The sequence below is a fragment of the Clavelina lepadiformis genome, chromosome 1 (genome assembly GCF_947623445.1).
Source record: "Clavelina lepadiformis chromosome 1, kaClaLepa1.1, whole genome shotgun sequence".
Classification (NCBI taxonomy): Eukaryota; Metazoa; Chordata; class Ascidiacea; order Aplousobranchia; family Clavelinidae; genus Clavelina; species Clavelina lepadiformis.
Window position 1 is genome coordinate 22891138 of NC_135240.1, and position 19853 is coordinate 22910990.

A 19853-nucleotide genomic window follows, 5' to 3' on the forward strand; every position below is an offset into this window, starting at 1 on the left:
AAACCATTGAATTTATATTTTTGCGGAAACAACTTCTTATATTTGTTTTGTAAAATTATAACATAAAATTTTATATCATAGCACCAGCTATATTTCAGTGGGTCTCCAACAGAGTTGGATCAATTGTAATTTGTAATTGAGCTGAATGTAATTAATTACATTTTTCATGTAATTGTAATTGTAATTGAAGCATTTTTATTTTGTGTAATTGTAATTTGATAAAATTTTTGCCTAATTACAATTTCAATTACATTGTTATTGAGACCTGACAAGCACAACATAAAATAATTAAGCCTATTTACATAGGTGTGCTATGCGTGCCTCGTTAACTAGATAATTCAGCCATGCTAAATTGTTTCCCATACGTCAGCAGCAACAGAAAACTTAGTAAATTACAATATAGTCTAAATCTTAATATTTCAAAAATGGATGAACAGCAAATAAACTCTTCCGAAACCTGTGCTGAACCCTTTCCTACGCCACTGTCAGAGTTTTTTAAATCTTTGACCAGTACTGAGGCTTGCTGCAACAATTGCAAAAAGAAATTTAAGTTTTCAACCAAGGCTTCATCAAACTTGATCACGCATTTGAAGAGATGTTCTCCCAATCTTTATCCTAAATATATAAACCTCAAAAGAAAACACCAGGAAAACACGAAGAAGACAGATAGAAGAAGGTAGATCAGAGTCAACCACCAATCAAGTCATTTTTTCAAACTTCTTCTTCCCAGCGATTTGCTTCATATGATGCCACTCAAAAAGCATTAACAAAAGCTCTACTCAAAGCAATAGCTTGTGATCAGTTACCATTAAGTATTGTACATAGTCAAACATTCAGAAATCTGTTGTTGACTGCTGAACCAAGATATGTAATACCAAGCCGCTCCACATTTAGAAATTCCCTTATACCAACGGTTACTCAACAAATGGAAGAAGAGATGAGACGTGAAATTGCACGTGTGTCAAATGTTTACTTGACAATTGATCTCTGGACTAACCGCAACATGACAAGTTTCTTGGGCATCACTATGCATTTTGTTGATGCAGAATGGAAGCTACGCAGCTTTGTCCTGGCAGTGGACTCATTTTTAGGACGGCATACAGCTGAAAACATTGCTGAGGCTTATGACAACGTAATAGAAAAGTTTAGACTTACAACAAAAGTAAAAAAGGTTGTGTCAGACAATGCTTCCTCCATGATAAAAGCATTTCAGGTTTCCCTTCCTGAGTTCACACTGCATAAAACTGGTGAAGAAATCAATGAGGACAATGAGAAACAGTTGAATCCTGATCCTGAACAAGAAATGTCCGAGGAGGGTGCTGATTTACATGCTCTTCTCGCTTACTTACCAGAAAGAGTAAGCTGTTTTGCTCATACACAACAACTTTGTATTAAGGATTGTCTGCAACATTCGAAGTTTGCTAAGTCTTACGTTGGGAAGCAGCTGGGAAAGGTGGCCAAAATTGTAAATTCAGTAAGAAAATCTGTAAATGCTACCTCTTATTTGCAACGTAAAAAATAACGTTAAGAGCACAGAATGTGACAAGATGGAATTCGCAGCTTGTTATGTTGCAAAGTGTCTTAAAGGATCACGAAGAAGTTAACGTGGCTCACCTTGATCCAGTCACGGGAAAAAATAACAAATCAAGGTTATTTGGCATTGAGTGAGCTCGTGAGTGTACTACTGCCTTTCAAAGAAGCAATGCAGCAAGTTGAAGGAGAAAATATTGTAACATCCTCCTGCATTTGTCCGGTAGTGCTTGGCTTACTGAAAGCAATGGAACTACTAAAAATCTCAAATCTCCACTATTGCCAGAAACTGGCAGCTAATCTTAAAGACTCTGTTTCTAAAAGGTTGTTGCCATATATAAATTCTCCGGACAACAGACTTGCATCTCTTCTTGATCCACGATTTAAAAACAGCTGGATTGAAGATGACGTTGAAAAAGAAGAAGCAATACGTTTGCTAAAAACTCATGTGGCAAGTAGACTTGGCAAGGATGACGAAGAGAGTTGTAGCACAGAGGATGAAAACCCTGCAAAAAAGCCAAAGCTATTTAACTTTATGGCAGAAGGCTTAAAAAAGAAAAGACCGAGAAATTCAATAAGTGAAGTCGACAGCTATTTGGGGGTAGAAACCATGCATTTCGAAGAAGACCCACTAATGTATTGGAAGAAGAAGTCAGAAGAACTTCCCATGCTTTCTGCTTTAGCCAAGGATTATTTGGGACTAACAGCAACATCAGCCCCGTCAGAAAGAATATTTTCAATTGCGGGTAACTTTTATACGGCAAGAAGAAATTTACTGGGGCCAGAAACTTTTCGCACCTATATGTTCATCAAATGCAATCCAACAGTTTTTGAGCAAGTGAAAATGTAAATGCGAACCAAAACTTTGTAGTTTGTAGTTATCAGGAGCTTCTTTCCTTTTGCATTTATTTTAATTTTACACACCTTGTCGCTATCATCCTTATCGCTGGCGCGTTACCGCTATCAGCTTTGTGTATTTGTTTGATTACATTTCATTGCCTGTCTTGTAGCCTATTCGTTGTTAGTCGTTGCCAGTTGCTCAAACTATTGGTTGTTAACAGTCGCTTAAAAATTTTTTTTGTGTTTGTATTTTTCATTACTCATGATTAGGAATAGTTGAAATATTCGAAAACGTTCGAGTTTTTTTTAATTAAAGGGTATTCTACGTATCATGAATGAAACATGAATAGTTTGTGATTGTTGCTAATTACGTCGCTACGGTTTTCAAAGAGCACCTCTCTACCGAAGTTGAATTTATGATTAATCAATTACATGTTTAACAGTAATTATAATTGTAATTGTAATTGTAATTTGATATTTTTAGCACGGAGTAATTGTAATTGTAATGTAATTGAAACATGTAAGGGAGTAATTGAACTGAAATAATGTAATTGATCCAACTCTGGTCTCCAATGCTTTCCCAAATACCGCTTTCCGTAAGGGACATTTTCTCACTTGTAACTATCCTAAAATTGTCATACCCAACAAGAAACAATAGCCCTTTTAGATGATAATAACCCTCATACTAGCCTCCTGACACTTGTGCTTTTTAGTAGCTCATGATTTTCCAGATATTTGTTGTAAGTCGTTAAAGGATTTCCAAGTTTCAGCATTTAATTTAGTCCAAATTTCATTAAAACAAGGTTAAAGTAGATTTATTTCGGGATTAGGCAGCGTGGAAAAGTGTTTTTCGAGAAAGGGGGCAGGTCCCAATTTTAGGTAAGGGCTGTGACATCCGTGTGGTGTTTGTCTTTCAACATGGCTGCACCCTTGCTCCAAAACCATATGAACTCAATCACAAAGTCCACAAATTCAACCATTGTCACAAAGCTGAAAAATTAATTTAACAAATATTTATTTAAATAGAATCTCTGTTTAATCATATACTAAAGGTTAAAAAGAGACCATGAAATATTGAGAAATACTTTCAAGAATGTTTTGTTTCAGTTACTTTCTAGGTATTATTCTGTGCCACAAATTTAAGACTTATAGCTGTAGCGTCGTGAACTCTTGACAATAGTAAGTTTTGTAAAGCACTGACGACTTTACACTGCTTACCTGCAACCTAAGAAAAGTCCTGCTGCTCCTCCAATGTCACACATTAATTTTTCAAACGTGTATACCGCCTCTTCTTCCAGCTCAGTATATTCCAGATCTTCATAGTAAATTCTCAATGATACTCCTTGTTTGCTATTCGAGATATTTATGAAGTTGTTAAAGAATCATTATCAGCCAAAGTATTTAAATTTATATGGCATGAGTACGTTTTGCCGTTGTGTGGCAAGTTTTCTTTCTGTTTTCAATATAGACAGACGATCTTTACCATACCAATTATTAATTATTAAAATATCTATCCAATAATTAATATAAATATTGGACATTTAATACAGTATTGTAAGTCGAATTTCATGTTGAGGTTTTCTTGTTTAAACAACTACACAATTTCCTTTTAACAAAGTTATGTCAGATTTTGACGCCAAGTTCCTATTTTTGTTGTTACCTTCATGGATCTGTATATTAAAGAACCACATAGGCTATGTTGGAAAATATTTTTAATACAGAATAGTTTTCAAAATTACCTTATGTCAAACGGCCAGATTTGTTTTAAAATGTTCACATAGGTTTCCGACGGTTTGATATAGGATAACCGAAGATCGTAATCTGTTCGTTCGCAATCTTCTGGACAATTGCATCTTGCCGCATCAAACAGCCCTAAGCATAAAAATAACCCTAAACTTGCGCATGATGCTATTGTATGATTATAATATATGCTATGGCCTGTCCGTGGTGCGGTAAAAGTCGGAAACTTGATGATTTTTTTCAATTGTATCTGATCTTACGTGTGATATTGTTATGGTCACGTAAAAGTACATTGCATGTGCTCGTTTTTGCGAAACTGCAGACTTCAGCAGGGCCCGGCATTTGTATGAACTTGCATCCACAAACGTTCACAGTATGATTAGCTAGGCATTCCTGCATGCATTCATGTCTGCTGTAGCGAGTCGAACTCTGAAGAACTCTACTCCCGCACGTGCCATGTGGTGGAGGCTGCAACAATCAAAGAAATAGACTATCCTTGTTAATCCTAACACCGAAATAAAACAAACTCAGTCCTAAGACAACCTAAGTGAAAGTGTTAGGTAATATATTCGAAACTAATGTCCAACTCATAAAATTTCGAAATTGTTATTGATAAGTTTTAATTTTTGCGCTTTTATTCCTTTTGTAGTGGAATTCTCTTGGTGTAAATATACAGTAGTTACCTTACGTGGTTCCATTCAAAGTCTTCATACATTTCTAAAACTCACTAGCGGACATAATACTTACGTTTATAGCGGCACAATATTGTCCGTACTGGTATTGTAAGGTTTGTAAGCACACGTGTTAATTAGGGTTTACCAAGTATTTAAGTTCACTTCTTTTGATCTGTAATATTGATGACAGTCCAGGTAAGGTTGACAATCCTTTCTCAAACATGTCGCGCACTTTCGTTCCTGATTTGTGGACGATGAAACGGAACCCTTCATAGAAGTAAAAAGGACCAAGAATCCATTCGGTCGGGTGAAATATTTCGCCCCAATACAATCCTCCAGATGGACCTCAATTACAAGTCTTATAATTACTTTTATTGACAGGGTGCGATTAAACTGGTCAGGTGCAATACAGCCACATGGCAGCAAACCGCTTCCGATCTTACGAAAAAAAACTGTAAGCATTTTTGACACTAACTTGTAGTTTGTGTCAATCTATGTATGTACCTGATGCTGTTTGGTAGGCATCTTTTGGGTCACTGCCAGGATCAAACGTGACACACACACCCAAGTCAGTGAGTGTTAGTGAAAGATGACTCGAGTTGCATTGCTTTCCCTTGTAAACGCATCTGACATGTAAATAGTATTTGTTATGAATCATAACTTATGATTGAATTGATGCAGTTAAGCAAAACATTTAAACTTTTACACGTTTATATAACGCTTTTGCTTTATGATTGATGATTTTATACTGACAATGAGTTAGGATAGTCAAACGCTTTGTCGTAATAAAACTTCGTGATGTTGACATATTCGAAATCGGAAAGGTTTGCACGCGGATTAGGATAGTGGGGAAAACCGCTGTACAATGTTTCCACTGCCAATTGTTCTTGTCGAGTTAGTTTAGATTTCCTGTACGAAAATATGCAAAGACGAATCCACATAAAAATCACAGCCTGCTTATCTATGTTGGCATACGTTGGTTTGCAAAATGCCTCTGGTTAAAAGCTTTACCTTGTGACAAAGTTATCCCAAAAGTTATTTTGTACTTTGTGTAAAACTTTCTTAATTATAACGGATACGGAAATTCTTACTGAAAAGTGTTGAAGTTGCAGAAGGTTACCGCCGGGAATTCGCTTTTCTTTTCCGATTTTCTTCTTGTTTTTGCGATTGTCGGGTAGGTGTAATAAGATGCCAAAGTTTCTGACAATAGGTAATTGCAGTAGGCCATTCCAGCAATAACAATCAGTATCCAGATCAACCTTCGCATTAGCACATAAAGATACTAAGATATTGTTTTGGTTATTATTACCAGAGCTGCTTTTGCTACAGATAGGCTGCTTGACTCCGGTGCTATAGGCCTACTACTCGAGTTGGCCTACTCTTCTTGTGGTACTCGAGTAGGGGTATTAGTGTTAGGTGTAAGAATTATAAGGTGATATGACGAGGTGAGGTTCGATCGACAGCGTAAATTGATTGGAAAGGAATTGTAACTTTCCCGTGGTCTCTAGCCTGTTTTACATGGAGTACCTGTGTTGAAAATAGCCAATCTGCACAAGCAGCCCTACTTGTAATCGAAAGATAAATTTGGTATATACGTTTATACAGCTTTGGTTATTCTTTAAACGAAATTTGTTACTTTTTACTTGCACTTATGCTATAGACAGCCTAAAGAAAGATATAAGAATAACATTTTATGAACTATGTTTATTAGCCTACAGTACGTATTTATGACTAACATTTGGTTTTACCAGCATCAAAAAATTTCTGCTTACTGTAAGTTTAAAGTTGCGTTATGAATCGATTTGTTTTCTCTTTTAAACTCACCTTCTTAATCGGCTTATGTCTTTCATGAACACATAACGCAATCCGTGCATGGTTACGTTATCAGTAAACTGAAATATTTTGAGATTGAAAACCAATGCGGCCATGTTATTGTCCTTTGATGAATTTCCGAAACCATCACTTTCGGTGCTTAATTTTTTTGCCCAGTTGCTTGATCCATTTAAAGCTGGCGGTTCTTTCACTGTTGTGCTACTGTTTGCAAATTTTGATTTGACTTGGACGTCCATTGTAATATTTACTGTAAATTATTCTAACTCAGTCACTGATATAGGCTTGAAAGCAACGACTTAAAAGGTGTATAGCACTGTAGACTACAACGAAAAAGTGATTTACTTCTATCACTGAAAACTGTAATATGGCCTGATATAAGACCACAGGTTTTTGAGACACTCCAAGCGAGTGCTGTTCACAAAATAAACTTGACTTTGCGCTAATATACTTTTAAATAGGACTAGCCTGCCCGATGTAAGCTCTTAGGACGAAATTCATAGCAAAATAATAGGTTGTAAACTATTGTGTTCAACATTCTAAGCCAGGTGCCCAATATTTTTATTTTAATTATTCATGAAATTACTTTGAATAATGTGGAAGTGAGGAAATTAACTCACACGAAAAAGATGATTAGCACTGTTGACGGGCATTTAATTTCAGAAGGTCTTTGCGCAAATCTTATTTTGCTAATAAGTTATGCCTAGGTCGATATAAAATTTAGAAACGTGTACAGTTACCTCGACGCTATTACATCTCCAAAAACAAAACAAAAAATCCCTAAACGGAGCTCTTCGCTTTATCCAAAAGCTTTTGTATTTACAAAACAGAGTGAGGTAAAGTTTTAACACAACAATAGCCAATAAAACAGCGACATAGGTTAATCAGCTCGGTAATGAAGCGGTTAGACGGCAAACTGAATTCACAGGAATAGAAGCCCACGTTTTATAGGCCTATCCCTTTATCGGCGCTACCGCTGTGACGAACTTGCCCGAAATATTAACCACTATTGATCCTGTCTGATGAAAGTGATGAAAAATTTCAAATTCGGGGTGACCGCAAAAAACTAAAAAATCTAATCAAACATACAGCGATCAGAAAATGCAAACTTAAAAGCAGTGTGATTTGCACTTGAACTGTGAGATATCATCGCCGAGATAAATCATGCAAAGATTTTCCTCAGTTCGACGATAATAATACCATGCTAATGTACAGAAATATTTAAATACAAGTATGAACGTGTTATTTATGGATCGGGCTTATACTCCCTTAAAAGTTTAACTTTAGTGCCAATAAGGGAAATGCGAAAATTTAACTTTATTTTCATAGTATTTTTCTCTATTATCTTTCAAGTCATGTTTCAAAGTATGTTGTTTCGGCCATGGTTCTTGATAGATAACGTATTCCTGAAGATTGGAAATTGTTCCAGCGTTGAAAACCAATAACAACAACGTCTTTACAGTTCATCAAATTATCGGTGTCACTTCTCTCTTCGTGCGACGCAAAAGTGCGCCTCTTGCACTCCAAAACCAGATAAATTCAACCAGAAAATCAAAAAATTCAAAGAAGGTAACAAAGCTAAAAAAATATTGCAGGAGCCTTCAAATATAAGAAATAAGTTGTGCGTCATTCAAAAAAGTTAATAATTAAAGCTACCTGCAACCCAGAAAAAGTCCGGCAGCGCCACCTATATCACACATGAGCTTTTGGAAGGTGTAAACAGCCTCCTGATTCATTTCAGTGTATTCCAAGTCTTGATAAAACACCCGTAATCCAACTCCCGTTTCTCTGAAAACGACAGGCAAAACACTTTCATAGAAACAAGAAAAGCATTAAGAAAAAAAATGAGTAGCTTTTTTTAAAAAGCAACTATTTTTACCTGATATTGAATCCGTACCCAGCATTTAATATGTCTATGTAGCCTTGTGATGGATAGGCGTACGAGTCGTGAACTTCATAACTGGTTATTGTGCAGTCTTGAGGGCAATTGCAGCTAGACGGATCAAATAGGTCTTCAACGTAAATTTATTACATTAACAACTGTTAAATTTTTCGAAACCAGACACTCGTAGGCTATTCATCTTATACTAACTGGTGATATTTCTCTCGTCTTTAAGCAATGCTTGACAGGAATTAATTTCTGATAATCTGCAAACTCTCGCAGGACCTGGCATGTGCACAAACTTGCAACCACATACTGCGACCGTATGATTGGTGTGACATTCCAATGTGCACAAGCTTCGAGTGTATTTATCTGAAGTTTGGAGTTGTTTTGTGCCACATTCTCCGTGAGGTGGAGGCTGTAATAGCAAAAATGCTCGTAGTTGACTGTTTTTTTGCAATAGCGAAAACCAGCTTTCCGATGGATTAGAGAAAAAAACGAAATAAAATTTCAGTTGCAACTGACGATATTGTAGGCGAACTTCAAAGTCTTACCAAAAGATTTATTTCGTGCCTTTCGATCACTATTTCAGAAATCAGTCCTGGTAAAGGTGAGATGCCTACTTCCTGAACAAAAATCTCCTTAGTGCCGGGTTCATGAATAGCGATGCGAAATCCTTCATAGGTAAAGAAAGGTCCAACGACCCATTCACTCGGATCAAATATCTGCGCCCAGTAAAAGCCACCACTTTGCCCTGAAATATTTCTTATGCATATGTTACCAAGTTTAAAACACAAAGAGCAACAGGTTGAGAGGCTGTACCTGGTGCAGTTTGGTATTGATCCTCGGGATGTTGACTCGGATCAAACGTTGCGCATATTCCGGTATCAGTCAATGTTTTAGAGAAATACGTTAAATTACAGGACTTCGATTTGTAAAAACACCTGAAGAAAAATGTTAAATCTGTTACATTTTGTGCTTAAACAGCGACCAATAAAATAAAGGTCTAAAGCTTAATCTATACTTACCATGATGAGTCGTAATCATATGCTTTCTCATAGTAAAATTTTGTCACATTCAAATCGTCAAAATCCGACAGATTTGCGGGTTTAGACACAAAGGCACCGAGGCTGTCAAAAATAGTTGTAACCGCTAAAAGTTCTTCTTGCGAAAGCTTGCTTTTCCTATATACCAGCAAAAGTAAGTTTTATGAAATTTCTATCCAAAAGTTTTAATTTTTTTTTCATAAGTTCTAATGGTTGGAATATTATACGTCTTATCGCTTGCGTAGTGAGATTGTTTCAGCATAAGTAGGTTATAAGCTCTATATCCGTGCGGTACCAAGTTATTGTGAGCATTTAAATAGATTGTGTAAGTAATGTGTGGTGCTAATATAAAGAAATTGCAATTTGCGCGGGAAACTATAAAACTGGAAAAATGAAGTTCGTGACGGTTAGACCTATTTTTTGAAGTTAAGCTATAGGCTACTTACTGAAAAATATTATAACTGCAAATTGTGATAGCTGGAAATTTGCTTTTTTGTTCAAACACCTTTTTCGTTCTCGTTATGGTCGGATAAGAATAGTAGGAGGTAAAATTTTCGTACAAGATGTAGTAGCAATACGACATCCCTGCTAAAACAATGACCGTCCATATAAACCTGTAAGAATTATTATGAACACGTTAGGATGCATAGGCCTATTGTCTAACTTAGCAGACGGTATAGCCTATAATTTGGTGACAACAATGTACTGCCAACAATAATTCTAGAAAAACCCTATATAGCTTAAACCAGCAAGTTTTATTACCGGATACCTTCGCATCCTGCTGATGTCCTTCATAAAGATGTAACGTACTCCGTGCATAGTGAAACTGTCTGTAAACTGGAAAGCTTTAACGGCCAATCCCAGCTCTGTAATATTCGCATCCTTGGTAAGATCGCCAAAATCACTGTTGGTTTGAGACTTGCTTGTTTCATTCAAGTTCGGTGGAGTCGGCGGAGCTTTGATCCATTCTTCAGTTTTGACTGACAAGGTTTCCTGTTTCTCAACTACCTCCTCGCTCTCCAAGTCTATAAGCTGCATCGTCCGCTAGCTTAATGGCTTTTATTTTAAGTGGCGAAATATAGGCCTTTGCTAAGCTTTCAAAATCAACTTTCAATCTTGTTTAACTTGTTGTTGTTACTTATATGCTAAACAAAAATGCGATGATGTTGGTCATTAAAAGTAATCAAAACTGAGAGAAAACTCTCGTAATACAGATCTAATATCGCTAAATCACATGGGATAATGTTCAATTCAGTATTTACAAATTTTACTTACACCTTTCTTCACAATATACATAATTGCTGTCTTGCTGAAACTTGTAACCATAAAATTATTTTGTTTATTCTATTCGCATCTACTATTTTTACACCTTTATCGTAGGATGAGTTTTTTAAAGATGAGTAGGCATTATTACCAGTCTGTTACCAAAATGTTTCGCTATTGTGATGAAGAATTCCTTCTTCAGTTTACATGAGTTGAATATTAAATTTCTCAAAGAAATAGCCACTTTCTTGGATTCACAAAGCTGCTACCATTTAATAATTGATGAAGGGTTTACAATAGCTTACTATATTTAATTATAGACTCATATAACTTGTGAGAAAGGTTTAGGTTAACACATCTCATGACCGGTTCACGCGGTTGCTTTGATGGCCGGCTGGAGAAAACTATATAGGAAATGGTACACGTATGCACAATTTTATTAACATATTTAACATATAGACAATTTTAACAAATAACAGTATAGGTGGCTTTACGTTTATGTACAGTACGTGTCATGGCAAGAAAAATGTTTTAAAAATTTGGATCTAATGAAAATGAACTCTTTATCGGAAACAAATAAAAACGTATTTTTATTCTTGCTAATAAAATTTATATTCTTGCAATATTATGCATAACGAATTAAGGAATGAAATTTTGCTCAAAACATCAGAAGACAAATAAACTTTGTTTTTCAAGTTGCTTAAAATTTTAGCCAAATGCCTGGTAAAGATTCTTTATCTTACAGAAAACGAACAAATGTTAATATCAAATACAAGGCTCGACTGGTAAAATATAGAACAATATTTCTGCCAACGTTTCATTTACCCCGTTCGGGTTAGTTTTATCAGGGCAATGGGTTAATAAAACATTCACAGAAATAAAGTTCTGTATTTCACCTGGTGGCAACCATAGAATAACAAATGTTAAGTTAAAGTATTAGCTTCTTTCTTTTGGTTTTTCCTTCTCACGTCCACTCTTCTTAAGCTCCATAACCAGACAAACTCAGTGACGAAGTCGATAAACTCGAAGAAGGTGACAAAACTATAGATATCGGCCAAAAATTGTTTTACCGTTGTGATAAATATGCTTTGAAGGCTATTTTTCTGCAGTCGATAGTATTGGACACGTAGTAAAATTTCAATTAATAAAGGTGGTACAGAGTTAATAATAAAAGTAATAGAGCAAACTTAACACTAACCTGCACCCTAAAAACAGCCCAGCAGCGCCTCCTATGTCGCAGAGAAGCCGTTCCAAGTCGTAGATCGCCTCTTGTGTGGATTCAATGTATTCGAACTCATTGTAAAAAACTCTAAGACCATACCTTTCTGTGCTTTGATATTTGAAAAAGAAAATAAATTTTTGAATCAGTTTACTTAACTTAGTTTTAAACTTTTACGCTGACTACACTTCCTATTGTATTTTGAAAAAGTATGCAATATTTATATAACTCGTTTGCTCAGCTGGTATTATATATAGCAACCTGCGCTATATATAGTCTTCGATGCTACTTTCTTTTTGACTTAACTTACACAGGTTCAGAACTAAACCATCTTTGAAGCATGTCAAGATAATCGTCAGAAGGTTCCGTGTATGTCACATCGACATCATACTCGATTCTTTCGCAATCTTTTGGACAAGTGCAACTCGATGCGTCAAATAAGTCTATAACAAATGACAAGTGTTTTTTAAAAACATTTAGCCTAATGATACTGAGCCTACATTTAATGCATAAGTAATAACATAAGCTAAATCTCAAAAAGCAGTTTAAAAACACGAAGTAGCAGAAGAGTGTTGCTTTGCTGTCAGGGTGTGATTAATGATTTACCACTTTCTTCCAATGGTTCCAGTATGTCCATCGTGCAGTTGTATTGTTGCTCAAAGCTGCAAACTTTAGCTGGGCCGGGCATGTATACATCTTTACACCCACATTTATTAATTGTGTAGTTTGTTCGACATTCCAGCAAACATTTTTCATTTGAATACTCGCTGCTAGTTTGAAGTGGTACGCTTCCACAAACTCCGTAAGGTGGTGGCTGTGTGATTTAGAACAAAATGGGGACTGTTTGTATTAGAGAAGATGAGACAAACGTTAACTTCTTTTTAACACATTCGATACGTGTTTACGAGCAAAACGTTTTACCTGAAGTATATCTTTGGTTCTTTTTAGTGATAACTCCATAGTTAAACTACTTTGCAAAGAAAAGCCTTTCTGTTGTAAACTGTATATTTTAGTTCCCGGTTCATGAATGGCGACGCGAAAACCTTTGACAACGAAATAAGGTCCATATGTCCAGTCTTCAAAATTGAGCACATCGGCCCAAAACAAACCCCCGTTCGGTCCTAAAACAATTAACGTGCCCTTTGATTCAAATTTTGAGACTAAAACAAAAAAATTGATATTTTGTTATGACAACCTAACTGCTTTTATGTCACATACAGCAGCAAGCTTATAAAAAAATTTAATTATGATATACCTAACTGGTACATTTACCAAATGTAAATTAGTGTGATGAAACCTGAGTCTTTAACTTAAACGTTTGGGAGTACCCAAGCCGAACCCGAACGCACTGTGGTCATAACTAAACAAACAAAGATATTTAAATCTGAGCAAACTGCTGTTGTACTGTTGGCCACGTTCAAAGTATATAAGTCTAGCGTTTGGTGTTGGTTTCGTTTATCTTGTTTACTTGTTTGTTTGTTTTGTCATTCGACAGACACAATGTGTGCTGTGAGATTAATCACAAACCAGTATACTCGCGCGTAAAGCTATGTCGTATAAGTTCCTGAAAGAACTGGCGTGTAAGATCGATCGCGATACGCGTGACAGCGTGACACTCTGTGTAGTGCGCACACATAAGAAGTTCATAAATATAATTAATGACTATAGCAAGCGTACAAACAAGTTCCAGTAGTAAATAATAAGACAAGAGGAGGTTTGTATTAAAATGGCTATAGTTGTATTTGATTCAGGTTGGCAAGTATCGCACTTTTTCTACTATAAATGCTATGCAATGCACATTGCATATTTCATATAAATCGATGCTTCTTATATGAAACTTAGATCATCTTTTATATACTTAGCCTAGATACGACATTTTTGCGTTCTCCTTGTTTAATGACTTTTTGTTTCTTGTCTTTTTAATGCAGGAGAAAAACTAACCATTACCAACGTTATGAGTAAAACAGAGTCAACTCGCTACACAATAATTGTGAAAATAGTTAATTTATAGTGATCGACAGTCGACAGCAAATTTTGCAAAGCATCATTAATCTTCAAGTTACTCTAAAAAGAATTCTCTGCGAACAATAACCTGCTTTTTTATTTGCACCTAAAGTTAACTTTTACACTCTGGTAAATCATGGAGTGAAACTCTGGGTCGTGAGAACACAATTGAGGCTTGGGCTCGTGTTTGGCACACTCCTGCAGACAGCCTATATATTTTTGTTACCTGGGGTCGTTTGGTACTTCTGTTTCGGGTCATTGCTTGGATCAATCGTGAGACAAACTCCATGATCTGTGAGAGTCCTGGAGCGCATACTTTTACTGCAAATTCTTCGCTTGTAAGTACAGCTGCCCTTGTCAAACAACTGGTGTTATATTTCAAAAATAATACGTTTAAAACAAATTTACTGCTGTTTGATATATTCATAATTTACTTAAAACTAAATTTTGTCTAACGGGGGTTGTTACCAAAATTTAGTAAGTCTATTAACTTGGGTATAACAAAAGTTGATATAAGTAGATTATGTTTAAGTCTTTATAAAATCAAAATAAACTAAAGCTATACAAGTCACGTTCATAGTCGAATGCTTTGTCGTAATAAAACTGGGTCACGTTGATTTCATCGTAGACTGTAAGAGGACTTGACCCCGATGACTCTTCTTCATCGGAGTAATAGTAGTCACCGTAGATGTAATGCAGAATTTCTAGCTCACTTGGAGACAATTTGCTTTTTCTGTGAATTTGCCACATGAGGTTATAATGGATGAGCAAATTCTACACGTGACTGCAGAGAAACTTACTGGAAAACGTTGTAGCTACAAATGGTTACTGCTGGAAATTCGCTTATTCTTTCGTAATTTTTTGTTACTTTTGTGATGGTAGGAAACGTATTGTAATTTGACAGGCTTTTTTGTATGATGTAGACGCAGTAAGCCATACCACTCAGGACAACCAATATCCACAAAAGCCTAAAATATGGGCATGATTTTGAATAGGAAATTAAATAAAATATTCTAGAGGAACGATCTATATAGGCTATAATATAACTATATGACAATATTATAGTAAAACAGTTTCTGTTTTATTTTTTTGGTAAGAGCGGGATTTATCGAGAGTATTTGTAGTGTTAATTATATACAAGACAGACATACAACAATTTTTTTCAGGCAACTTAACTCCATAAAGATTACCTTCTTAAACTGCCCATATCTTTCATGAAAATGTACCGCATTCCATGCATGGTTACGTTATCTGTAAATTGAATAGCCTTCAAGGCGAGAGCCACCTTTGGAAGATTTTCTTCATCCACTTGATTGTTAAAATCTTCCTCTTCGCTTTTATCTGGCGTCACCCAATTTCCTTTTATAACTGACTTTGGAATTTCCTCAAAGAGTTCCTTGCCTTTGTCGAAATCCATTATCAACTCAAATTAGTTTGCGGTTTTAAATCGAAACTACGACTCGACAAATTTATTCTGCAAAAGTTTTTTTTTTTACTTTATAATTAGCATTGAAGGCGGTTTAAACGTTTTGTGCTAAATTACCTATTCATTCTTTTCGTCTTGTATTATCACATTTCAGATTATATTGTTTCCTTATTTACATTATTTTACTGCTTCGTATAGAACTGCAGAGCTCTCTTGCTTCAGTATATTGGTGTGATATATATCTGTAATTGTACATCTATCTATTATTGTATGTCTGTCTATCCCACGTCTTTCGCATTATTTTTAACTTTTTGAAGCTTTTCAATCGTAGCTATAATTATACTTTTTTTGCCTATGTTGTTTGTTTAAGCGTTAAGTATTCCAGCTGAAAAAAAAGCTACTATTTAATTATTAATATCGAAATATGGTCCCTGAAGGATTATTGTTAAACACCAGTTAATCCATCCTATAGTTACGAGTTTTTGTCAAACCTTTCAAGTTATTTGCTGGAAATTTTCAGCGCATTCAGGTGTTAACATTTAGTTTTCTCCACAGTAACAAAAACCCAGGTTAGGATATCGATGATGATTTTAGCTATTTTTAGTAGTTATAACGAACTTGAAAAACTGTTTTTCAACTGTGTGTATAAAAACGTATAAGGTTCATTGATCTTAAGTTTTACGACAAAATGGAACCTTCCAAAGAAAAGTGAAATGTACAGTTAAATTGTCTCAAAAATAGTTAATAAAGACCAAAAAAATGTCTACTTAAATTAATGTTGCATTTATACGCTGCTTTTTGACTTGCATAAAACAAAACATTTCAAAGCATTATTTTACTCTTGTGCGAACCTGTATGTACACCAGAGGACTAATCTTTTCGATAAAATATAAGTTATGAAGCAATATCACATAAAACATATAACTTAGACATTTTGAAAGTCATTGATTAATTGCTTCAAATATTTTAGCTATGTCATAATTCGCTAAAGATGATTCTTTTTTTGTAGAATTTGCGACTTGCTTGTGTGCTGACTATAATGAGTTTTATAGCTAGGGGAATTCCTTGATAAAGTTATAAAATCCAATAAAAGTAAAAAAAATAGAACAAAACCATTTTCAAGCATTACTTTTCACGCGTTATCGACAGGTTTTTGATCTGGTAATGATTTAAAGACGTGTACAATACAAACCTTTTCAAACCCTTGCTTATATAAGTTTTATTTTAATTTCTTTGCTTGCATTGCTTTGTATTTTGTTTGCTTTGATTGACCTTTCGTATGATCCGTTTTTCAGCGTGTTGTTGTAATCGTCAGGAGGTTCGGTATATGTATTCGGAATATTTCATATTATCACCATTATAATATGTTTATTATAACTTTTGAGTTATTTAGAAATTTTAAAATCGAAGCAATAAACTTTGTCAGAAAGTTCAGGTTTTAGGCTGTTGCATTTGTAAGCACAAAGTCTCAAAATTGATCTCTTTGCATGTTTGTGAATGAACATAAATTCAAAAAAATTCTTTTCAAGAAAACGACTGATGTTGAATAAACGTTTTAATCCGCAAACAGTTAAAATTTAACAATAAAAAACCTATAAACGTTGGGCATAAGCTATCGATTTGTTAAGTTTACTTACGTCTATAAGTTAATTAGGTTATCTGAAAAGTTTGCTTGCTCGTTTGATATTTATAAAGCCAGATACAGGTTCTCGCCAAACATTATTTGCTGAGTTTTAATTTTAAGGAAGAGATTGCCTTTATATACGCTCTTAGTCCGCGGAAAAGAATATCCGTCGTTGATGTAGAAGAATTTGACATTTTTGGTCCATTCTGTATCACTTGTTACTTTGGAATCAATAGTGTTAAATTCAAACGCTTTCACGTCAAATCAAAAAATGTTATCCATCGCTTTCGATTTCATTTAACTTAACTTTCTTTCCTTGCAGATAGTACATTTGGAAGCATAGACTATAGCTACAAATGTCCAATAAATATGAATTCAGATCCATTGATGAAAATATGTTAAAAGCATCGGGGCAAATAGATTTAATTGCAGCTTAACGCTTCGGCAATCTTTAAACTGTATTCTTCTGGCATGCTGGAAAGCTTGCTTAACTCGGGCGCTCAGCAAATCTTCCGTAAAGAATTGAATAATTTTTTGTGCGTGGCTGTCAAAGGTTGTGTTATCACAGTTTGAAGGATTTGGAATAACCAAAGACACCGCATATTCAATTCCACAACAGTCGACTCGTATATAAAGCTAGGCCAAGCAAGTGGCAAAATGCGTAAGACCTACTTGCTTAGTAATGATTTTCGTTTTGTGATTTTTCATACAAAACCAATTTTTGGTATTAGCCTACTTGTCCAAAACACTGGTTTTGACAAATTAAGTCATTTTTCTTGCTCTCTGGTGGTGTGTTTCCCATACCTTAAGTTGTTTGTAAAGTAACTGGTCATTGGCTACTTACAATTTAGGCCTAGTTTACTTTGAGCAAAGTTCTGTTACCTCATTAAATATTTAAGCTAAACAATATAAACGCGAACGACCATAAAAATAAACGGTCCAAGCGGTTTCTCGTATAACGCCTATTAGGCATGATGGGACCCAGCCTTTTCAAATTAGTTGAGTAATCAACTAGTTATAGGTAATGACAGCATTGGGCAAGCTACGGTCCGTTATCATAATTGTTATGATAACGGCCCGGCTTCACATTTTTGCCGCGCCAAGGTTAACAGGAAGCGTTTTATGTGTACTGTAGTATATTATGGCAACACTATACAAAATGTATATACAACAACAAACCTGTTTACCAAAGTTTGGCAATTCATAATATACGATGGCTGGCTGGCTAAAAAGAACTCTTACACCATACAGCCTGTATAAAAACGTGACGCAATTTCCGTTTTGAATCCAAATTTGGACTCGACTGTTTCTATTTCGTTGACATGTTATAAACGTGTATTATCCAAACGTTGATGATGATGGATTGTAATGATATTGCTTAAAAGTTAACGTCGAATATGCCACTTTTTGGTACAGTTGTAGAGGATTTAATTATAAACCTTTGACTGTAAAAGGCAGATTTTACTACAAAAAAAGAAACAATCATTTGTCAAAATCAACTTAAGCTGATGTATTACGACAAGAAAAGATATATTTAAAGAGAATTATATTGCAACAAATTCTGTCCCTTTAACCCGCGAGGCACTAAGCGCAGAATGAATCATTCCAAGCACGTGCTTCGAGACATACGCAGTAAGTTCGAGCATTTGTTACATCACCATGGGGATTTGGTGGCGCAATCAATTCACGTTGTGACCGAAAATCTTTATAAACACACAGTGCAACGCTTTGGACCACTTTAGCCTGTAACGTCCGACTAGGATGAGGTATGCAGAATCTGGGGCGAATCTTAGAAAAGCCCGTTCAAGGTGAAGTACTCGTACATACACATTTGTGACTACCCCAAAATGGATACCGCACTAATCGTCGCAACATTGAGCGGAAACCCAGTAGATGACAAAGACTATGGTCATCAAGGCGTTAGCAAATTTCAAGAATCAATATTTAAAACAAGATACGAAACCCACGGGAACTTTGACAGCAATAAGTTGTTGTAAAAGGGAGTCACGCTTGGATTTACGTGTATCAGGAAGAGGCTTTTATTTATAAAATCGAGTAATTTCCGTTGAAGTAGCTTAAGCGATTCACACGTAAATACAGACATTTCCGCAAAATAGGGCTTGAAAATATAAGGTATGGCAATTACTGAATTAATTTCAATGGTAGTCTTTAGAAATACCGATAAGATAAGTAGAGGCAGACATGTTTGCTCGTACAAAATGTAATTGAACTTTGTTCTTTTAACTATTTTCACAAAATCAGGACTATTTTTGAAACGGCGTATAACAAGTACAGGTTTCTTGTTATATGCGAATCTTTTTACAATAAGGTTTCATTGTAATGCTTAATCTGATATCATCTTTATACGAAGAAATACATAGTACGTCTAATACGGTATATGTGCTATAATTTTCTCAATAACTTAACTCGTCATTTATATAGACCTTTATAAATTTAGTACCGCGCACCTACGTAGCTTGCGAGAATAAAGTTTTGAGCTACTTCCGCCACGTAGACAGGGTAATTTTGTTTCAAGGTGCTTAGTTGCCGCATTTCAAGCGGTTTTTAACTGTAGGTTTGACTTATTCTGCAGACCAATTCTGAAAAAGACTTTTTTGTTGGATGTTGTTCTTCAGTTTAGGTAGTTATGAAGATACAGGCTTTATACGGTTTCCTAATCGACCAAGTTTTTAGCCAGAGTTCAGGATAGCCACAAAGCAGGTCATTCAATTCAACTTGGCTTCATTATCTTTTTGTGTTGATGAAGACTGCTTT

General features: G+C 35.3%; 4 protein-coding genes across 4 annotated transcripts; 1 reads left to right on the forward strand and 3 right to left on the reverse strand.

The window, feature by feature from the left end:
- Positions 1-374: 374 nt before the first annotated feature.
- LOC143450263 (zinc finger BED domain-containing protein 4-like) lies at positions 375-2717 on the forward strand. Its single transcript, XM_076950738.1, has one exon. The coding sequence runs from the start codon at positions 1703-1705 to the stop codon at positions 2378-2380; it is 678 nt and encodes a 225-aa protein (XP_076806853.1). The 5' UTR covers positions 375-1702; the 3' UTR covers positions 2381-2717.
- A 324-nt stretch (positions 2718-3041) lies between these two features.
- Positions 3042-7004, reverse strand: LOC143450258 (acid-sensing ion channel 1C-like). Its single transcript, XM_076950724.1, has 9 exons — positions 6609-7004; positions 5876-6043; positions 5538-5693; positions 5289-5410; positions 4930-5129; positions 4371-4578; positions 4110-4242; positions 3589-3720; positions 3042-3360 (listed from the first exon to the last, which is right to left on the reverse strand). Exons 1-9 carry the CDS (start codon positions 6851-6853, stop codon positions 3246-3248), a joined length of 1479 nt encoding a protein of 492 aa, XP_076806839.1. The 5' UTR covers positions 6854-7004; the 3' UTR covers positions 3042-3245.
- Positions 7005-7600: 596 nt separating this feature from the next.
- LOC143460802 (acid-sensing ion channel 2-like) lies at positions 7601-10666 on the reverse strand. Its single transcript, XM_076958438.1, has 9 exons — positions 10312-10666; positions 9989-10156; positions 9525-9680; positions 9319-9440; positions 9051-9250; positions 8707-8914; positions 8494-8626; positions 8271-8402; positions 7601-8192 (listed from the first exon to the last, which is right to left on the reverse strand). Exons 1-9 carry the CDS (start codon positions 10578-10580, stop codon positions 8081-8083), a joined length of 1500 nt encoding a protein of 499 aa, XP_076814553.1. The 5' UTR covers positions 10581-10666; the 3' UTR covers positions 7601-8080.
- Positions 10667-11376: 710 nt separating this feature from the next.
- On the reverse strand, positions 11377-15487 carry LOC143449572 (bile acid-sensitive ion channel-like). Its single transcript, XM_076949826.1, has 10 exons — positions 15219-15487; positions 14829-14996; positions 14594-14761; positions 14470-14479; positions 14255-14393; positions 12946-13145; positions 12631-12838; positions 12335-12467; positions 12004-12135; positions 11377-11846 (listed from the first exon to the last, which is right to left on the reverse strand). Exons 1-10 carry the CDS (start codon positions 15443-15445, stop codon positions 11729-11731), a joined length of 1503 nt encoding a protein of 500 aa, XP_076805941.1. The 5' UTR covers positions 15446-15487; the 3' UTR covers positions 11377-11728.
- Between the last annotated feature and the right edge of the window lie 4366 nt (positions 15488-19853).

Coding starts and splice junctions, on each gene's coding strand:
- LOC143450263 (XM_076950738.1), top strand. CDS start 1,703: ATGCAGCAAGTTGAAGGAGAAAATATTGTAACATCCTCCTGCATTTGT.
- LOC143450258 (XM_076950724.1), bottom strand. CDS start 6,853: ATGGACGTCCAAGTCAAATCAAAATTTGCAAACAGTAGCACAACAGTG. Junction 4,579..4,929: donor GAAGTGAACTTAAATACTTG/GTAAACCCTAAT, acceptor TGATTGTTGCAG/CCTCCACCACATGGCACGTG. Junction 4,243..4,370: donor TGACCATAACAATATCACAC/GTAAGATCAGAT, acceptor TTTTATGCTTAG/GGCTGTTTGATGCGGCAAGA.
- LOC143460802 (XM_076958438.1), bottom strand. CDS start 10,580: ATGCAGCTTATAGACTTGGAGAGCGAGGAGGTAGTTGAGAAACAGGAA. Junction 10,157..10,311: donor GACATCAGCAGGATGCGAAG/GTATCCGGTAAT, acceptor TAATTCTTACAG/GTTTATATGGACGGTCATTG. Junction 9,681..9,988: donor TGCAGTTATAATATTTTTCA/GTAAGTAGCCTA, acceptor GCTGGTATATAG/GAAAAGCAAGCTTTCGCAAG.
- LOC143449572 (XM_076949826.1), bottom strand. CDS start 15,445: ATGGATTTCGACAAAGGCAAGGAACTCTTTGAGGAAATTCCAAAGTCA. Junction 14,762..14,828: donor TGTAGCTACAACGTTTTCCA/GTAAGTTTCTCT, acceptor GCAAATTCACAG/AAAAAGCAAATTGTCTCCAA. Junction 12,839..12,945: donor GAACCAAAGATATACTTCAG/GTAAAACGTTTT, acceptor TAAATCACACAG/CCACCACCTTACGGAGTTTG.